The sequence below is a fragment of the Thunnus albacares genome, chromosome 5 (genome assembly GCF_914725855.1).
Source record: "Thunnus albacares chromosome 5, fThuAlb1.1, whole genome shotgun sequence".
In the NCBI taxonomy this organism is placed as follows: domain Eukaryota; kingdom Metazoa; phylum Chordata; class Actinopteri; order Scombriformes; family Scombridae; genus Thunnus; species Thunnus albacares.
The window spans coordinates 21557369-21579657 of NC_058110.1; the positions used below are offsets into that span (position 1 = coordinate 21557369).

At 41.1% G+C, this 22289-nt stretch overlaps 1 protein-coding gene across 3 annotated transcripts in view; it reads left to right on the forward strand.

Annotated features, from left to right (window-relative positions):
* The window catches only part of nkain4 (sodium/potassium transporting ATPase interacting 4), a 55406-nt gene that overhangs the window by 10994 nt on the left and 22123 nt on the right, over positions 1-22289 (forward strand). For all 3 annotated transcript variants that reach the window (XM_044351584.1, XM_044351585.1, XM_044351586.1), the window contains 2 exons: positions 14969-15106; positions 16438-16518. In XM_044351584.1, coding sequence (XP_044207519.1) covers positions 14969-15106; positions 16438-16518 — 219 coding nt within the window. The remainder of the gene's footprint in view (positions 1-14968; positions 15107-16437; positions 16519-22289) is intronic.

Sequence of the window (22289 nt, forward strand, 5' to 3'; positions counted from 1 at the left end):
AATTAACAGCAGCTGTTCAGACAATGGGGAAAGCCAGTCAGACACTGCTAACAAGGACTCTGTGCTTTTTAAGACTCAGATATGTGAGCCACTATTTTAAATCAACTAATGGGTGCAAATTTTAATTTGCCAGTCCTTTTTTAAAGGAGGGTTCATTTGGTGGCCAATTGTTGTCTTAAAAGAGGAAGATGGAGTGTAGAAGGTTCTAACAGTGTGATTGTGGGCCATAGAAGCCCGAGTGGTTCATGTGATTTCAGAAATGAAGGTCTTAACCCCATCCGACATTGTCTCTGAGCTGTTATTCTTTTCTTTTTGAAGGTCATGCAGGTCGCCATAATTAGGTACTGTGTGTGTGTGTGTGCTGTTCTTGTGCTGTCAAATGGACCCCCGGTGTTCAGTGCTGATTGTGGTCTTGACCCAGACTGTGTTGATTGCTATGCCTGAACAGCCCTCATCCACAGAAGAGCAGACCCTGACAGGCCCTGCCTGGCCTTAGCTACAAGTACCAGCCACATCAAAAAAAAGTTGATTAAACAACAGCCTACAGTGTGTGTGTGTGTGTGTGTGTGTGTGTGTGTGTGTGTGTGTGTGTGTGTGTGTGTGTGTGTTGTAGGTCACAAGGCAAGGTGACTGCATAATAAATTTATACTCACAACTCAGACTTTTGGAGCTCCCTCCAGTGTGTCATCGCACCTGAGAACCTAATGCAACCTGGGTACTCAGGGATGAGAAGCACTGCTTGAATGTATAATGACGGTTCATGCTCCACCCCTAACGTGTATCCTTTGTTGAAACACAACAAGGCTTTGTGCTATCTCCATTTTCCTTTTATTTTATTCTCCCCCCCCACCTGATTCTCTTCCCCATATTCTCCCCCTGCTGGGATACCAGGTTTGAATATGCTTGAATTATTGATTGCCATCTGATTTATCAGCAGGGCCAGAGGCTCTGGAGATTTGGGGGGGAAATGCAGATAGAAAGGTGGAGAGAAATAGAGAGAGAGAGAAAAGGGGGATGGGTGGTGGCTCGACCTCTCACTCTGGGCCAATTATAAGCACGACCCTGGAGACCTGACATCTCTATGTTTAGCTTTTTCCCCTCCTGTTTCGTTTTCTTTCCATCTCCCTCCCTCTTTTGGGTGCACTGTAATCATGGAAACCTTTATGAATACAATAAGATGTTGAAGATCCTGCAGGAAATGAAGACCAACCTGTCATAAGGAGATGTGGGATGATGCAAATCTAAGTTAGCATGTTGAGTAGAGAGACTAGTGTTGGTGGACGACCTGGGGGGTTGGGCTGTAGAATATGGGGCTCAGTACACATCCTGCTCTCAGGACAACTGTCACTCTAAAGATAGCTCCTCTTACATATAGCCTTTAACCTCACCACAAAAACGACCCACCCAAAATGCTACTTAGCAACCAGTCAGATGTAGCAGAGTGGTTTGCTTAGAGACACACATCTGAAATTTGCTTATTTTATACTTTTGTCTGAAGTCACTTGTTAAGCAAAGATTAAAGCAGCCTTGTTCCCTGCTAACTGAAGAGAGTTGGTAACCTTTCTGCTGTTTCTCGACCCTCCTAGGAGTTTGGAGTCGTGCCCTTGCTATGTGCATGTTGGTTTATAATAATATGTGTGTTCTTGGTAAAAAAAACATCTCCTCTTTGTCCCTGGTGGCCCCTTTTACAACTGTGCACCATTTTAATGTCTTCAATTTAACAGACCATTAATTATGCGGTTATGGTGAAAACCTTGGGCAGGCAAAATCTTGAGTGTGTGCGCATGTACCCATCCATGCACAAGGTTGTGCGAGTGTGTCTGTGTGTGTTCCACATCAATGACACTGCAATATTAAGCTATAATGGAGATAAAACTAGAACTATTTGCAAGCCCATTTCTCTCTTTCCATTCCACCGGTTCCAGCGGTGTCATTTGTTATAGTGTGGCATCGAATAAATTGCTTTGGGAGCACCACAGCTGGGATGACTATCTTGACAGATCACATTCAGTTGAATGGCTGCAAAGCATATTCATCTCACTTAAATCCCCCCCCCACTATTTTTGGCATTCAGTCCTTGTTTTACAAGCGGCTGATGACTTCATGGATGTTTTTCCTCTAATTGTGTTGTGTGATCAAACAGTTGGATGACAGGGATGCACAAAGCATAACTTCCTCTACTAGTGGATGAAAGATTAAGAGTGATGGTGTTATGATGAAAAGAGCAACATTACTGACTCAATTATGGAAAGTAGAGCTGGAGGGTACCAACTGCTGACAGCTGTTTGCCGTTCTTGACTGAGTATTCATAATGAGAATTTCCTCTGTCGGAGCTAAATTGCCTACTTGTTAATTGGGGCGAAACCTAAACAGTTTTTTGTTATATCCGGGAAATGGGGAGGAAGGAAGGGAGATGGGATTGGCTGAATTTAAGGTGCTCTCATTTCGTCACTTTCCCTCACATCCTATCCACTGTTGGTGTGTTTGGGTTTTATCTGTCGCTGTCCTCTTGTTCGGCTTTTTTCTGTCAGCTCCTCTAAGAAATCAAAGTATGTTTGTGTGATCTTTATGTCTGTGTTTATGTAGATTAACATGCGTGAGTTTTACCTGATATACCACTTGTTTATGTGTGTCTGTGTGTGATGCCGGTATGCTGTCTCATCCTTCATTTTCCGTACAACACCCACTCAACAAACAGCCACAGCTCCAGTTTGGAGCCACAAAAAAAGGAGACAAAACCTCACAAATGACATTAATCCCTTGCGTTGTGGCTGAAATCATCACATCCCAATTCTGCAGCATTCCTCTTCAAGTTGATGCAGCAAAGTCTAAACTAGCCTCTAATAATCCATACATTACTGCCACCTTTGCAGATAAACTAAAAAGAAATGTTGGCTGACGGCAAAGTGGAGGAAGAGAGATAAAGGGAGGAAGAGAAACTGAGAGAGATAAACATTTTACAGGAGATACCAGCTGTGTTAGGATGGATGTTTGCTGTCACTATGTATGAATTTGGGTCATATCTCAGTGAACCTTGCTTCATCATCAAGTCAGCTTTTTTTTTTTGCGCAGAAATCCTCTAAATGCCGTCTGGTCAGTTTTGTCCAGGCTGTTGTAATTCATAAAACAGAGAATGAAAGTAGTCAAACATGGGTAAATGTGGGACAGGTTAACTGTTAAAAATGATATAGCCTATTAGTTAAAGCTAAAGATAATGACTCCTTTGTTGGGATTATTGGAATTCTGTTTTACTTATGCAGACATGATCCTCTCTGATCTTAATCACCTGACCCACATTGTTAACATGAGCAAGTCTCACACTCACACTTGACTTGTCATAGAAGGAAAAGCACAGGTGTTACTAGTAACATTAATGATAACTCTGTTATATTCAAATATTCCAGAAAGCCATGACAATGTGACAGTGAGCTAGCATGCACAATACCAGGACCCTGAAACTGAAGCAGCTAAATGGAATAGAGCAATCATCAATTTTACTATTTACTAGGGGCATAACAGTACACAAAATTCACAGTTGGGTTGTACCTCTGTTTTGGGGCCACGGTTTGGCACGTTTTTGGTACAGCAGGAAACAAAAAGGTAAAAAATAATATTTTGGTCCTTAATTTTGAAAAATGTAAACATCCAACAATGGCTTATTGGCCATAACTATTACTAAAACAGTTTAATTATGCTACAGTGGAAAAAGAAAACAACCTTTCTGTTTCCTGCCAGGAGTCAGGACACCTGCTGACAGCTGTTTTGTGATGATTTATGGTCAATCAGAACTGGTTCCTCTTCAACTTGCTGTCCAACCATGTTGGAAATGAAATGTGTTTATAGTTGTTCCGATTGGCTTCACTCAAAGTTGGAGTGAAAAGCCAACCGTCCAGGGTAACTTGGCTAAGCTAAGAAGCATACATCCATGAGCATGCTACAGCCTAGTGATGCACTGTCAAAATGTTCCAGGTGAATCTCAATTGCTAGAATTATTCCGCACGTCGGACGTGAGTGGATTATTAAACTATTCTGACAGTAATTGTTTGGGTCAGGGAGCATACCGAACTGAGGAAAGTCAAGTACTGAACTGAACATCCGGTACTGAATGGTTCAGGACAAATACACAAACTGTTACACCCCTACCATTTACACCAGGTTGAATGTAGGTCACCTGCATTTTGGAAGCACTCAGAGCCCAACACCCAATCACTGCAGTTACACATATAAAACGTAGGAAAACAGAAGCGTAAAAAATACACTTTGGGTTGCGGTTATGTGCGTAAAACATGAGCTGTTACGTGGGCTGTGTACACAGCTGTATTGATTTAAAATAGAAGTGTATCTGTTCTTTCAGATGCACATGAGACTGACAACTGACTGTCTTTCTCTTTTTTTGGGCGAGGTGGACCCATTCAGATAGACCCCCAATGTGGATTTGACCTGCGTCACTGTTTTTGTCTGAATGGTGCATTAGAGTGGAGCAACTTTAACCAGTAATGAGGCCAGTTGACAGACCAGACAGGTCAAGAACTCTCAATTGATCTGGACATACAGAGAGGGGAGAGCATTCAACTGAACTGATTAAGCTCTAATAAACTAACATGAACCATACTGAACTGAAGTGGATCAAACTGAACTGAAAATGCTTGTGGACTCCAGAGGATGCTCTTAGCTTAATCGTAAAGTGACCAACAGTAACAGAGTAAACATAACACAGGACAAACCACAATAGTGAAAAGTTTAAAGTGGTTTGCCAGCATCCAGAGGGAGACTCTAGTTCAAAGTACTGGCTTTTATCGTGTTTCTTTCACTGGGACGGATTTGTGTGTTGTGTGTTCCCAATAGCACTGAGAGATTAGCTTGTTATTAGCACTAAGAGCACTTTGATTCATAAAGGCTTTCAATGGGAGGTTATGTGTCGAAAGACTGAGTCGGCACATAGCAGATTCAGCTAATTTCATGTCACCGCTGAATATAATAAAGTACCAGAAATGTATGATCCTTAGCTTTGGCCAGCCGGATCTTTTGTCTGGCACTACTACAAGACACACCAGCCTAGAGGCACTATAGTTGTTGTCTTGCTTGGTCCAGAGGGAAAAACCCCAGCTCTCAGACCTCTGTGCCGCCGCCTAGTGATAATGCACGGGTGTGCCTCAAGTCTTTTGGGGCAGGGATCAGGGACCCCCTCTAGGGAGCGAGGAGGAAAAGCAAGATCCAGGTTTTATTATACACTGCACGTGGCCTGTGTGTAGGGCACAGTGCTGCAGCTAAAACAAGACGTTTGTTGGTTGACACACTTTTGGAAGAGTGTGACATCCTGTGCCTTCAAAAACAGTTAAAGGTAGGATACCTGCTGGAGTGGCAATACTGAGCAAATAGCAAATATGACCCACTGGTGAAGGTGGTAAGACTGAATGTTGATTTTGATATTGGGTTAGAGATTAATTATAATAAAAATAAGTTTACAATCATATCTTTACACCTTATGAATCTTATAAGTCTGAGGATGAATTTCTGAACAGATTAGCATCTGTTTATTCATTCATTGAGGACAATGGTTCAACTTAGTTCAAACTGTTTTTGTCATGTTTTTGTTTTGTTTGGATTATAATGCTGACTTGTCAGATAGCAATTCTATATTTGCACTTGTTGCAGTTCTGTAATAACAGCAATCTTATTTTATCCAGTAAAATGTTCTTGCCTGATAAGAGTTTAACTTACATTAGTGACGCTTGGCACACAACCTTCTTGGCTTGATCATTGTATATGCACAGCAGATGCTCATGACCCTCTGGATAATATATAGATATACTATGGGATGGTCACCTCTGATCATATACCAATTGTTATTCTTTAAATGTTGAGAATATACATATGCTGGCCGTTACTGGTAATGATGTTAATACAGGGAGGCTGGACTGGACAAATCTAACTAGGGAGGATATTAACAGATATTCCACTGCAACTGACAACTTGTTAAATAATATTGAACAGCCTAGGGATGCTCTGGTGTATTAATATGTACTGTAAAAACCCACATCTTGGTATTGAACTATGTGCAATGTATGAAAATATTGTGACAGCTCTTAATGCCTCTTGTAAGCCTTTTTGTAAAAATAAGAACAAGGTGCATAATATTAAACATGGATGGAATGATTTTATGGCTGAGCAACATGCTGCAGCTAGAGAATTTTTTAAACTCTGATCATACTCATTACTTAAACATAAAAAACTTACCAATGCAAGATTTAAATATGCTCTTCCTTTTATTAAAAGCAATAAGAACACAATTAGAGCTGATTCACTTGCCAGGAAGCTGCAGGATAATAACCATTATGACTTCTTGAAAGAGGTCAGAATTATGAATAATAGTAAAACTTCCTTATCATCCAACATTGAAGGTGCGTGTGGCCCAGATAAAATAACTGAGGTGTGGTGTGATCATTATGTAATTTATTAAACTATTTTAAAAGTAACGTAGTTATAGCTGAAAATGTTGATCTTTTTGAAAACATGGTAGTCAGGTCAGATGATGATGCCATCATGATGCTAGATGATAACAAGGCTTGTGGTTTGGATCATGTGTTTTACTGGTCTCATAGTTCATGGTGTCCTTCCAGATTCTATCACCTCTGTATTGTTAGTGCCTGTCATTTGGGAGAAGGTTGGTAAATTAAATAGCATGGATAATGATAGACCTATTTCTTGTGCCAGTATTCTCTCTAAAGTGCTCGTAAGAATCCTGCTAACAAGGTTGGAAATGTTTGTTCTCACCACTGATAATCAGTTTGACTTTAAAAGGAAACATGGCACTAATATGTGTATTTTTTCTTTAAAAGAAATAGTTGCTAAATATGGAAGCCAAAATTCCACTGTATTTATGTGATATATTGATGCATCCAAGGCCTTTGACAGAATTAATCATGAAAATTATCTCTGAAATTGCTTGCTAGAGGTGTTCCAAAGTATATACTTAAAATACTAGTTTTCTGGTATGCCCATTAGACAATGTAGGTTAAATGGGGCAATGCTGTATCTGCCCTGTTTTATGTAAATAATGGTGTTGGTATGGATGACCTATCGAAACAATTGAATGGTTATAACACAGGCTGTCTTGTTGAAAACTCTGTTATCAATCATCTTATGTACGCTGATGACCTGGTAATATGTAGTCTGTATAGTGCTGGGCTGCAGCAATAACTGAAGGTGTGCTCACAGTACAGCAAGGATTATGATATTAAATTTAATGCTGAAAAGAGTAATGTCATGATAATCAGAAGAAGAGAGGATAAAAATGAGTTTTTCCTGTGTTTCACTTGTGCGATATTCCCCTCATGACATGCATGGAAATAAAATACTTTGGCCATTTTCTCACTGATGATTTGAATAGTGAAAGAGATATTAATCAACAGTGTTGTAAACTATATGCTCAGGCCAATATGTTGCTTCTCAAATTTTGTTGTATGTATTCTGTCAAATGTAAAATGTTCATTATTTAGAGCTTTCTGCACACCTCTGTATTCAGCTCATCTTTGGTGTTGCTACAGGAAAATTAGTAAGCAGAGGCTCATAGTGGCTTACAATGATGCTATGAGGTTGCTGCTTCAGGTTCCCAGATGGCACAGTGCCAGTCAACTGTTTGTACTCTCTGGTGTTCCTACATGTGAGGCACTTCAAAGACATCTGATGTAAAATTTTGTGTCGCTTGGATGAGTCAGAGCACAACATCATAGCCCTAGGATGAGCTGCTCTCTGTACTCATCCAGGCTCAGAAAACACTGGCAAGATAGCCTACGTATGAAACGTTTTTTAAATTAAATAATGGACCCTCTTGTGAGTCTGAAATAAAATTTGAATTGAATTGAATAGTCACACTGCAAAAACCACAGCTTCCACAAGCACTTCCACCGGTGTCTGTTTAGCACTGCTACCTAAAACAAGTGGTACTTAAAGAACTACAAAGGGACTAGCTCCTGTGTTTTCGACTATGCAGACCATATTTCTAACAGTGAAGAAGAAAGTGGCTTATGAAGGCACCCCGCCTCTTAATCCCTGTCTCAGCTCTGCTAGACCAGGCACCACCATGGGCTATCTATCTATCCAACTCTCCATGTACCCAATGAAAGCCACACACACACACACACCCCATCATACACATACTGAGATTGGCACCATTAGTTACACAAGGACCAGGCAGGCACCAGAGTATAATGACTTTACTCAGGCGAGAGGTGAGAAATTGGATTGCAGAAAGTTTTTGAGAAGTTCTTTACCGCCTGCTGGGAGTCACAGAGTAAATACAAGCCAGTGTAAAGCATGGTACATTAAAGAAGAGCCAGCCAGCCAGCCTCTGATTCATGGCTTGTCTCTGTTACTGTCTTCATTTAGATTTGGAATAGAATAGCTGTTTTTGATTTCTCAGGATATAGTTGTATAGTTGTTACTTTGAGTAACACCAGTTCTATCAGTATGTGTGTAGTTCCCAAATAGTCCCTTCTTTACATGCACCTAAGGAACCTGGTTATAGTCAGCTTTTTCCAGTAAGCCATTTTCCTAACTGTCATGTTAACAAGAAACCTGGTTAGCATAGTCGGCATAGGGGATTAGAGAAACCTGGTTTCCCCAGGTAGATAGGTAGGTGGAATTTTGCTTTTCACAAGTACTTATGTGCATAACCATAGACAGCAAACAGGGACTGTAACAGCAGAGCGGGAGGATGAAATTACACAGAGGGATTCATCCTTGTATTTAAAATAATTATGTCAGACTAAAACTAAAACTAGCAGAATGTAACCTCCAGAAGTAAAAATAACTCTGCTGACCATTCACACGCTTTCGCCTTTTGAGGAAAGGCTCCGTTCTGTCCGTCTGCCGGTCCTTTGACTGCAGTCAGTCTGTTCCGACACAAAGGTCAGGGAGCAGCGACTTCTGTCAGTACTGTTAAAATAATCAAGCCATGCTTCCAAAATAAATTCAGGGGTATGAGAGCAGTCTGATTACTGACCTGCCACATGTCTACACAAATTTATAGTAACCAGGTTACTACAATGCATGTAAACGTATTCTATGATCATCACAGCAGCCATACTGTCCACCTCGTGCCAGCTGGGAATGAGCACGGCTTTCTAACCTTTTTGGCTGATGACCCCTTAAAACAAAGGTATCGTGACCCCTCAACACAGGTTGCATATATCTTGATATCTTGATATCTTTTTAGAGCCCTAAAGAGATTAAATTATCAGACAATTTGAAAAAAGTGCAAAGAAGAAAATCATAAAAAAATAAGCAGATTTTGTGTAGCAGAAACATTTTTCTGATTGTCTAATCTTCTACCTCCTCAGACTTGTGTTGTGACTCAACACTCAATTTGGGAACCACTGATTTACAGGGCTATGCAAGTACTCATAGAGCTGGAGTTACTCCAGGTAATTTCCATATTTTGTGAAGAAACTCAAAACAATTGTTCTGTGTCAAAAATAGATGAAGAGAGACGGTACACGAGACAAGCATGAATCAGAGGCTGGCTGGCTTTTTATAAAGTGCCTTGCTTTGCCCTGGCTTGTCTTGACTCTGTGACTCCCAGCAGGTACTAGAGTATGTCTGCCCGTTAGAGGGCAAAGCACATATGAAACAAACTGGTAATGGATATTACATACAAAATGCCCTTCTGAATCTTATAATTGTATCAGGCTTGACCTCATTGTCTAATGTGTGTTTCTATGTCTAAGTTGAAACCAGTGAGATTTTTTAAAAAAAACCACGCTAAATGTAGTTGTAGAAATTCTCTGTAATTCTTTAGTTCAACCTTCACGTCTCTTGGCACCCGTCAATGTCGCCCTTCTGCCTGACTGTCTGAGTCAGAGTTATACGCTTGAACACAAAGGAGACTGACTCATGCAGCCTAAAGTCATACAGAATGGGCACACACATACACACACACACACACACACACTCACAAACCAGCTTTTCAAAGCCACAGATCCTGATGACACATTCAGTAACATGTTATCAGACAAGGACATTTCACAGAGGACACACAGAAAGAGAAACACTGATGTGATTTATAGTATCTAGAGGCTAAGGTGGGGAGCTGAAGGGTAACGAGAGGGTCACTGCTGTGGGGGAGTGTCATCAGGTCAGTATATACGCCATATCTCCCTTTTGCACCTAACGCCTCATCAGAAGTGTGTCCTACTACTGTGTATCGCTAACTCGTGACAACACAGTTGAGTTACCGTCAAGCCAACCTGCCACTTGTTGTGGTTTCTGCTCTCTTTAAATCTCAGTTGGACGCTTTAGTCCAACTGTTTTTCATGAATTTCAGCCACTTATCATGGGCACACATGCACATCTTAATTAGCTATCAAACGATGCAGATCAAACGTTTTTTTTTCTCTCTCTCTGACACATTTACTCTGATCCTCTCATCACTTTTATCTGCAGCTTACTCCCCTCTCTTCCTCCTCATGGTGTTTTAAAGAAGATGGGGATGATCGAAATGTTTTGGGGCTTTGATATGCTCGATTTGATCGTTTAGGAAGGAGATATTATAGTGTAGGGCTGTGTCCATTTGTGTGTTCTTTATCGCCTCTGTTTTGTATCTACTTGTTTATGCACATCTCTAGAGATGGCATGAATTTACACCAGCTAAGAGCGTGTAACATAAGTGGCAGGATTGGCTTTTGCAATCCTTGCTAATAATCTGGTATCACTGCCGCTCAAGGGGAGAGTAAATTATGGTTTCTGAGAGCGAGGGATAGTGGTAAGAAATTACTAGAGTGAACATAGAGATAGAAAGATAAAACTAACAAACGAGCAAATCTGGGCAATAGTGGAGGCGCTTGTTGCATCCTGCTGTCTTACCCACCCCTTAATTGCTTAGTATTTATGGTGGGAGGAGTGGTATGTGTGGGCAACAAGCTTCTCCACATATACACACCCCAAACCAAAATACACACTAAGAGATTCCGTCACCCTATAGGGAGTCATTTGTGCATGCAGGAGGTCGGCGGGAGGCTTTTACGGGCCGTTATGTAGCCGGCTCACTATTCCTGGAAGAGTATTGGTATCTTTTTGATCCAATTCTACCCCACTCTCCAGTAACTTGCTTCCTATGAATTGTGGGCTAATTGTGCCTTATGGGTTTGTGTGTGTGTGTGTGTGTGTGTGTGCCTGCATGTGTGTGTCTGGGTGAGCAGAGACCTTTCTATCCTTGATTGATTGTTGTCATCTTGGTGGATTATTGAGTTAGCAGCGAACGTGATAGGCTTACTACAGCATCTCAGAGGAGAGAATTCGCACACACACACACACACACACACACACACACACACACACACACAGTCCCTCATGCCTGTACATTTCTTTAATGCAGTGACTGGTGGAAATATTTCAGGGTAAGGGTCCATGGCCGGGTGTAATGAATACATCAAGGGATCTGAAGTATGTGTGTTGGAGGGATATAGGTTCATGCTCATTATCATGACTATTGCCCTTTGCTGAGGCAGCAGTCCATGTGGGATTGCATGTCTGCTGACTGAGGACATTGTGTGTGTTTCTGTGTATATTTGAATAATAGTGAGCCGTGTGTAGTGTTAGACAAAAAGACAGGAGACAAATGATAGAGCTAAAGATTTTTAACTTGTTGAAATAAACCTTTTTCTATAAAAACGGTCACAAATCCAATTCACAGACATGCCAAAGATATTTTACAGTTGACTAATAGATGAAGAAAAGATGTAAATGAGCTGCCCCTCAAACTAAAATGTCTTTATTCAGTTAGGCTTATCATTATTGCAATGTAAAAACTGCACCAAGTGTTAGTGCAGTTAAGACCCCCGAGGCTTTTTTGCATTTATCCAGCCAAATAGAATAAAAGCTGTTAAACAGATTTTGCAGAGCTTTTGGATCTCCACCAGGATTACCAGAGGACATTCTGAGCACCCAACTCCACTATCTTCAACACAAGAAGATAAACAGCATCCTATCCTCTTTGTGTTGTTGTGTGGAGGGAGTCACATTATTACAGAGCTCGACTTGACAAATGGACATAAGAGGTTATGTATACGATGCACTGCGTATTGCTTTTTGTTAATGATTTAGGTCTGATTGACCATTTGCAAGTTTTCAATTTTTAATTAGCTGGGGCAGACTGTGAAGACTGTTGAAGGCAAACATATTCATGAAGCCCTCACCCCTCACTCACTTTATCTTTACAGTCAGCCTTAACTTGTATCATATTTTTTCCTGCTGAATTGATGATCGTATTTCATCGATAGGAAAAAATAATGTGCTATATGCAGCACAGTGCTGTTTGAAAAATGAAGGGTTCTTTCTGGGCTGTTTTTCTCTAGATGATAAAAAATGTGACAGGTTTACGAGTAAGTCTACTTTGTCATCATCAACATCATCATGAGAAAAAGTTACTGACAAAGTGGCACCACTTATGTCAGACGTAGGCTTTTCTGTTCTCTGCAGCAGTTTTACTAGCAGAGTCGTAACGTAGCATGAGCAGCACGTTAGCAGAGCAGCAGCAGCTTCAGTCATCCATCTGTGTCTACACATAATGCATTCAGGCAGTGCTGAGCATGTATTTTGGCAGCAATACATGACACAATCACTGTAATTTTGAACATAAAACAGGAGAAAACAGACTTGAAGCTTAAAATTCGAGCATATTGCATGAATGAAATGGGAGCGGTTTCGCAGCCTGTGAAGACAACTGTATCGATTTAAAATAGATCTGTATCTGTTGCGGTAGATGTGTGTAAGACGGACGACTGAAAAATGCATCCGCAACGCTTTCTGTGTATTTGCTTCTTGCTCATTTCCTTTTTTTTTTTTTTTTTGCTCTGCCTTGCTCAGATAAATGTGGATAAATAACCTCTCTGAACTGCCCCTTGCGCAAGGGAATTGACTTTACACAAAAATAATATTATATATGTATACACACACATATATATTGCTAATGGTAATGTCTCTAATCAACTGAAGAAATACTCATTGATATCATTGATCGGGGTAATATTGCCTTCCTCATACATTTGACATTTGTTTAATCCGACTGGATCAGAACAAAAGACGTTTAAATGTATTTTTATTAACCTTGATTCTAACCTTGATTATGTCTTAAGAAAATGTTAAGGAATAAACTCTTATGCTAATCCAGAAACGCATAGCTCCAAGTCATAGCTGATTAATAACACCACCACCCCTTTGTCAAATCAAAAGGGTCAGGCCTGTGAGCACGTCAGCCAATTTAACTGCAGCCTAGCTGCACCTCATCTTTGCTGACGTCCCTCTGCCTTCTGAGTTTTATTGAGCTCTCTAACCATGACCCACAGCCGACTAGAAGATGTATGACTCTTTTGACTTTATTCATTTCCTTCAGCCCCTTCTTTATCCAAGGGATAGACAGGTTATTAAAAGGGCTCAGAGCTCAGTCATTCTACGTTAGCTTATGACGTTTGTGATTTTCTCTGCATTTTCTCTCATCTCTCCATTTATCTGATTTTTTTTTTTTTTTTACCTAAAATGCCGTATTCTCACCATCCATCTCAATTTTTATTCCCTCTCTTTTTTTCTCGTCCTGTCACCAGAATGAATCTTTATCTTAGGATTGCTGAGCAGTTCCTGGACTTTGGTATGATAATGCTTGGTGCAGGTCACAGATCGCTCACCTCGCCCTCTGTAGCTTCACACCCTGTCTGACACTCTATGCGAAGGAGTGTTCATTTTTAATTATCACTCACTATTTGATCATCTCCCTCCCCTGCCTGTCACAATATCTCATCGGGTTGCTGGTAACATTTCCATTACATTAAGAAGAGCAGCCGCGGCTGTGCACCAACTGTGTGTGTTTGTATGTGTGTGTGTGTGTGTGTGTGTTTGCGTGAATGTGCTCGGTGGTGCGTTCCTATCATTGCGGCAGAGACGAGATTCTTCCCTCCCTCATCCATCTTCAAGCGCTTGGCTGGAAATGACATGTCGACGCACAACGAAACACATCGTTGCTTGAGACACACACATGCGCGCACACACACTGGGATTGGAATGGAATTGGATTGGCGATGGAATTCTAATTAAATGGTTCACACCCACCTCCTCCCTGTATTTTCCCCCAAGTGGCATGCTAATTGAGTTGATGCAAATAGGGACTCACAGTTTTAAAGGTTCAAATTGCTTTGTTGTGCTTTTTTTTTTTTTTTTTTTGCTGTTGCATAAATATGACATGCAAGGTGATGGGGTAGAAGAGAGGGAGATAGAAAGATTTATGGATGACGATTAATAAACAGTAAAAAGGACATCATGAATAATAATGTAAAAAGAAAAGTCTTGAATCCACCATTGACATAGGAGTGGAAAGGGGCGAGTCACTATCGGGAAAACTTTGGAATTTCTCTTTTCACTGTAGAGGATTTAACTTTCCTTGTACATGTGAATATGTGTGTGTGTGTGTGTGCATGTACACACGTTGTTTGTGAACACATATTTCAATAAGCGCCTAAGCTCACCGCAGTGGTATTATTAAGGAAGGCCCTCACCTCCCATAAAGTTCCAGAACATTCTCATTTCTGGAGGCTGTTGGCAGGAAGGATGGAAATTGTGAGCTTCTCTTTAGCTCAGCAGGGGTTGGATCGATAAATCTGTCATTGTTTATTTTATAAAACTTCCAGTCTTCACCTCTGGGCGCTCCCACCGTCGGAGGCTAAACACTCAAGCTGTTCATGTCGACTCACTTAATGTAGGATTGTTGGCCAGTTGCTGTGAGGTGAATAGATATTGTCTCCAATAAACCATAAATGGTATATGCTGCCAGTGTGTTTATATGTGCTGCGATTTTTCTGGGGCTGTGTAACATTTGGCAACCCCACAACGTTCCTCACTGTTGCAGCGGGAGACACAGTTTACTCACAGTAGATGTGAACCTGTTAACATTTGTCTCTTCTTTTTCCTCTTGCCCTTTTAGGTCTTGGCTTTAGAGAGGCAGGTCTTTGACTTCCTAGGTTACCAGTGGGCCCCCATCCTTGCCAACTTCTTCCACATCATCATTGTCATCCTCGGCCTCTTTGGCACCATCCAGTACCGGCCGCGCTACATTGTGGTGGTGAGTACACACAACTGAAATATCACATTTGACCCACAGTTCATGTGAAACTCAGTACAGTCTGTCACATAATCCTATTCCTCACTGTTTTTTGTTAAGTGGTGTCACATCACTTTGCATTAGTCCTCTGCCTGTGCCTGTGCATGGGGATTGGACATGTTGTTGCCTTTCCTTTCTAATTGCAAAGTGTGCTGCACTCTCTTGTGCATTGTGCGACACCCTTAAATCACTCTAATCCCAAGGTAATTAGGGCTAATTAAAGTGGGTGGGGGCGTTGGGGGGTGGGGTGGGGGGGGGAGTAAGGAGCTCATCAGATTTATACTCGACGTCAAGATTCTGGACAGAGAAGGTCATTCTTTGAAACTACGGTGCAAAACAAGTGCTGCCTCTTGTTTCACTCCTTTTGTTAGAAAGCGCCGCTATGAAGCCGCATAAATGTGCTTTTACGCACTTCAGTTTTTATTCGACACCATAACGTTCATCTGGCATTAAAAGCCTTTTTTTTTTTTTTTTTTGAGCAGCATTAGTGGAAGCACAGATGGCGATGTTGATGACAGGAAAAGATTGGGGGGAGAGAGAGAGAGAAAGAGATACGGAGGAAAAGAGAGTTAATAAAGAGAGACAGGGGAGATGGGAGAAGGATAAACGGGAGGCACACAGGATGAGAAGAAGAAACAGAGGAAGCAGGGATTGGAAAGAGGAGAGGAAGGAGGGAAAGTAGAGCTATTGTCTCACATGGAAAATGGAAGAGAGCAAGCTAAGGGGGTTTCATGATTCGACATGTATGTTTTTACGAAGGTGCCTTTTTGCCCTCCACTTTTCCTCTGACACCTCTGACATTTTAAACACACAATTCATTGTGAGTCAGAAGATTTCACAACCTTCACACCGATGATTCTCTCTCTCTCTGTCATAGAATACCACTCAATACCACTCTGCGTCTGTCAACAGTTGGCTGTCTGACTGTACAGCTTTATAAACGGTTAAAGTCGTGAACTTCATTCAGCCTCAGCAGTTTAAAAACCTGCAGATCCCTCAGGGCTCAAAGAGACTTGCTGAACTTACTGGCACTCTTGAAAAAAAAAACAAGGTCTAACTTGCAAAATTATATGTGTGTATGGAGGTTGTATGCATATAGCGAATGTGAGCGTGTATTAATGCATGTCATGTGAGAATGTGTGTGTGTGTGTGGGAGGACACTGGCCACCGGCTTTACTTTTTGTATGAGCTCATTCATTCAACCTGCCATTTGTTCAGTAGCTGTCATATCCTGTTCTGTTCAGTTCATCTACTCTCCATGGAGCTAATCTGTCTGTGTCTTTGCCCTCCAGTATACAGTATGGGCAGCTCTATGGGTGGCCTGGAATGTCTTCATCATCTGTTTCTACCTGGACGTAGGAGGCCTGTCCAAGGTGAGACTCTCAAAAATTTCAGTCCGCTGTTCTCCGAATAATTCGTCATGCATCTGTCAGCAAAGTCAGGTGATTTATACTCCAGTGTGCAAGTGTTGGGCCACCTACAATGTAGGTGTCCTTTTTTGGAAACCTGTCATTACTGACATACTTGTTTCTGATTGGCTGGCGAGTGTTTTGTTAAAAACCAAAAGACAAATCCAGTGTGAAGGTGGAAGTAAATAAGCTGGCATTACCTCACTGTAAACCTGTGCAAAAACACTGTAATTTATGTATCAAGTATTTCTCTTTTTAAACACCTTTGCCAAGAAATATAAAGTGTATTTTTCTCCAAATCTTGTGTCATAATCAATTTCACACTAGGGTTTTGAGACTGAATAACTTCTACATTCACACAGGTCACCAGGTTAAACTGATTACAAGCAAACTTTGAAAAAAAAAGGATTTTAACTCATCTTCTTTACGCCTGTGATAAGGGACCATGTTAATGTGATAATACACATAGAGTTGATACACCAGACTACATTTATGTTAACGACAATGAAAATTTAGCATTCTCTGCCTTCACCTCTGCCTGTTCAGTGTGGGCTGCTGTTTTGTATTCTCTCCTATCTGAATCTGGTGTCGGTCATGTTGACAACACGGAGAAGGTTGAGGAAGGTTAATGGTCGAGTTATGCTTGTGAGATGTGGTGTGGGAAGGTAAGTAAGTGTGAATAAATGTTCTGAATGGTCACACTCGAAAAAAGGAGCGAAAAGCCTGCCATAACGGGGTAAGATGCAATAATTGTTAAAATATGGAGAAAACAGCACACATATTTAGACAGTCCCTCCTAAACGACATTCACACTGTTGCACTCGTTTGCTCAAACAAAATGTGACATAAATAATTATACGAAGAATAAAAAAAGAGGGCGTGAGCGAGAAGTTCAATCGCTGTATTAACTGGGTGTAAATAGTCAGACACAACCTCCCTGGCTCCTCCTACGGGTAAGTGTAGTGGGAGAGCCATTTCATTTTTTAGTGCCATTTCCAGGCCAAACCTTCTCCTCCATAGTTATGGCTCACAAAGTGAATAAGGGAATGAGTCCAACTCTCAGACAGGGACAAAACAGAGACAGGTGAAGCAAATATGGTTCCCTGAATCATCTTCTCCAGGAAAAACACCTGAAGTCAGAGTTTGCTTTTTTTTTCTCCTGAAATTATTCAGCTTTAATTTTGATCTTGTGCCACATCGTGTTTTTTTCATCATCGCTCCTCCACTAAGAATTATTGTTGTAAAATATCAAGGCTTAATTGCGAATTCTTGAGCTTTATCAGCACTGAACATATATTTTAGCTGTAATTAAATGTGATGCACTGCCACTAGGTGCTGTTTGCCTATGTCAAGCCTGAATGCCCTGGTGTGAACAAGTGCAGCCCAAGTAAACACAATTACTTGCGGTGTATAATGAATGCGTAACGCAGACATCCAGTAAGAATCCTGCACCGAACTATAAATCACTCCCAAAGCTGTAGGAATCTGCGCCATACACACCCACGACTGCAACACCTCAGCGGAGATGTATAATTTGCCCTTGAAGAATGTCTGTGTTCCTCTGCATTGTTTGTGCGGTTCGCCCGCTGACCCGTGGGAGTCATTTAGCTCCCTGTTGAGTTTCGAGTGGAAGCTCACAATTTGATAGGTAAATAATCAGAAATAAATCCCCTCTCAAACCACCACACACACATGCACACTGTTAAATCTTCAAGGCTCCCCTGTGGTTCCTGAGTGCAGATTAGATGTGTATTTATCCAGACAAAGAGAAGTGTTTGGGTTGTCACTTCTCACCCTGTAAATGTATCCATCCTCCCCCCCCTCCTGTCAACTTGTCCTCTCCCAAATTTTTTCATTCTGCACACTGTTCCTTTGATGTTTTTTTTTTTTAATTTATTCCTCATATTTTGAAAGTTTCAAATTTTGCCTTTTACATTACAATGTGCTCTCCTCCTCCTCCTCCTCCTCCTCCTCTCCTCTCATCTCCCTCCTTCCCCTCCCCAAGCTATTGATGGCTATCGTGCCCAATTGCCTGCCTGACCATTGAGAATAATGAATTCATGCAGGCAACATTCATCTCACACCAGCTTAGACAGCCAAAATGAATTTCAGAAACACCTTCCCAAGCTCTGGTGACTTTGTCATTGTGTGATAGACCTTGGCTCCATCAAGTGTGTCCGTCTCTCACTACATATGTCTATGTGTGTCCACTGTGAGTGTGTGTGTGTTTGTGTGTGTGTGGAGTTCCTGCTAGAATAATGAAGCTTGTAGGGGCCAGCTGCTTGGGGCTGAGGCTGGGCATTAACCCAACAGATGGAGCCAGCCTGGGCTCCCGGCTCTGCATATGGTGGCCAGGAGGAGAGCTGGCTAATGGAGCGCACACACACACACACACACACACACACACATCCACACCCACACCCACATGCAGAACCAAACGTGACACATAGCTTTCTGAGAGGTCCCCAGCACATTTGATCATAAAACAGAGTCAGCTAATTCTGTCTGGCTTGCCTTGTTCAATGTTGACAGGACTGTTCTGGAGGGTGTGTTTGCGTGTGTGTGTGATTGGCGTGTTTTAAAGTCGAGCCAAGCCCTCGAAGTGGGGGGTCAGGTTGTCAGAGTCATATGCCACATGCTCTGTCACCTCCTATTGATCCTTTATCCCCTCCCCCATGGTGCAAGACAGACTGACAGACAGACCCCTGCTACTCTACACACACCTCTGTTTAAAGCGATTTGCAGTCATTCACTGCCTCTCTATTTTTAATTCACCCTGCACACTAAGTGACTGGAGACATAGAGACTTTGGACACATCCACACTAAGCTGTGTACCGCTTTGGCATTTCACACTCAGTAACTCAGCTTTTCGAAAATGCTGTCCAATAAATAAAATGGATTCTTAAAGCCCTGATTTGAACAAATCTTTCTCCTCTGTCTTTTGATATTAGCCGAGAAAGATGTACAAAACATTGCAAAAAAACAGACAAATGTAATCTATCTGGGAGTTTTTTCTTCTTTGAATGTCCATCTTTTAACTTCAGCTCTTATATATGAAGTTGTAGGTATGCATGGCTCTTAGGATGGTAATGGTGGTCTGGCTGTTGGTCCACCACGTTAGTCCAGACTGAAATATATCAGCTGTTGGATGGATTGCTATGACATTTTGTACAGACAGTCATGAATCCTAATGTCTTTGTGACATTTGTGGTTTTGTTGTCTTGAAAACTATTGACTGGATTACCATTACATTTAATACAGACATACATGCTCTTGTCACTGATCCCCCTGATTTCATCTAGTGCCATCATCAGATCAAAACTAATTTGTCCAATACTTTGGCCGGATACCTGCAAAGTTAATGGCATCTTCATCAGCCTCAGCTATACTTTGTGTTTTGTGCTAACTAAGCAAATTAAACTAAACTAAGAAAGTGAACATGGTAAACATTATAATTGCTTAACATCAGCATGTTAGCACTGTCATTGTAAGCATGTTAACTTGCTGATGTTGGCATTTAGCGCAAAGCCCCACTGTACATCCTCACAAAGCCACTAATGTGTCTGTACACTCTCTGGACTCTTTCTTTACCCTTAAATTGTTGAAAGATGAACTTAAATTGGTCTGATAAGGGGTATGAAAGGATCCACATTCAATCTGTGGATTCTATATTGGATTTAGATTCAGTAAAATGCCTTAAAACCCCAATGCTGTTGGTTGTTTTGCCTTTAGTGTATATGGCTAAAAAATATAATTACATATGCCTGCACAGACACAGTCGAGTGAGTGCTGTTGCTGTGTGTCAGTCATGTTAAGAGGCCAACTTTTAGTTGCTTTTATCTCTGTAATTCATGTTTATTTTGTCAGATAACTTTGTGAGCATGTAATAGTGACACATCAGTGTAACAGTGTATAAATTTGTCTGCTTTTCCTGAGTTAACAGGTAGCATTTATGAGCTGTGATCACAGTTTTGTAGAGTGGCGAAGTGGGAGGAGCTATTTCAGGTTTTCCTGGTTCCAGGAGTAAAAGTCCTTTTCATTTTCTCCATAGATGATGTTAGATGACTGATAGTTGTAGCACTAAAATGACTGGGATGGGTATGAAACTCTCCCAGTTGAATCATCAGTACAAAAGATGAACTGCTGTGTTAGAAAAAAGTTAACTTTAACTCCCAATGTGCATTTTGGCAAAAAGCGTCCAGTCACAGAGCCTAAAATTCAGTTAAGTGCTAATGGCGGGAAAAAGCTAAAGATGACGCTGTTTAGAAAACTAAGAATACAATCCGCCCCTATAAATTGCTTCACTTTTGAAGGAATTCAGCAGCTATAGAACTGTGTTTTGTTCACAGCCTCAACAAAGACACATTTTGAATCCACTGCTGCTCTGATTCACACCTCTGACTGGTTTCTCCTCTTTCTCTTTTCTACTCTCTTCAAAAGTTTAAAAGTGAACTAATTTATAGATGCAGATTATATCTGTCATGCCAAATTGACATGGCCTACATGACATAAACCTGTACTATAGTTATTATATGATTGTTTCTAAATAACATTTAGTATATTATGAAAAGAAACTGAAAAATATGCCAGCAAGGACAACTAATTTGTGTTTTCAGCTGTATCAAAACACAATATGAGTGAAGGCAGGTAGACAATTTTGTTGTTGCTGATTGAAAGAGAAAAGAATAAGAAGAGGTTTTAGCGGTATTCTTGTGGATCAGACGGGTGAGTTGGTGGATAGGGTGGAAATGGGGAACTCAGTTTGTCAAGATATTTGATGAATAGTGCTTCTTTGTGTTTGGGGGATGGTTTGGTGAATTGAAGTCAGGTAAACATGTTTTGTTTCTTCTATTTTTGTGGGATGGAAACTCTGGAAATCAATAAAATGTATTTACAAAAAAAGAATAAGAAGAGGTTTTCTTATTTTTCTTGCATTTCAGTGTGAACTTTTAAAAAATGACGCAGTGTTGACGCAGTGTAAATTGACTTTTCATATTCATCTGCCTTAGTGTGGACGCAGCCTAAAACAGTTGACTTTCCTCTGCCTCTCTCTCTCTCTGTCTCTCTCTCTCTCTCTCTGTCTGACCCCAGAGTCTGACTGCGGACTTTGTTTTCCAAATGAAAGCAGACCACACTTACATATTCTCACCAGCTCATGAATCAATATGCAACCACTGTGCACACACACCTTTTGTGAAATCTAAGTAAATATGAGACTCTCATCAGACCCAGAAGAGTCTGCAACATCCAGTTAGCCACTCAGGTTTTCTCCCTGATGTGATCACACAAACACAAACTCTTCTCTCCGTATTTCAGAAGCAATACATCATGAGAAATACGATTCTAATCATTTGATGTTTATCTTTATAGAATGCCTTATGTCTCCAGTGATTCCAGTAACAGAATTGTCTCCAAATATGTATTGACTTTTGTTAAAGAAAATAGTGTGAGCGGTATCAGTCGACTAACCTTGAATCTATGATATGGAGGGATTGATTTGTGCTTTGGGGTGCATGGGAGCATAACAATAACACTCCTGACAGTAAGTTGCCAAAAGCCTCTTCAATATGTGCCGCTGACGTACTCCAGTCATGAGAGCGGCTGCAGCTTGGATCGAGATGGTTTCCCTAGTCAATGGCATCTGTCAAGTCATTAGTCTTCACTGTCCTACCTATTGACCTTCAGTCGCCCTTGTTTTTGTGCCTGTGTGTGTGTGTGCGAGGGGAATGACAGA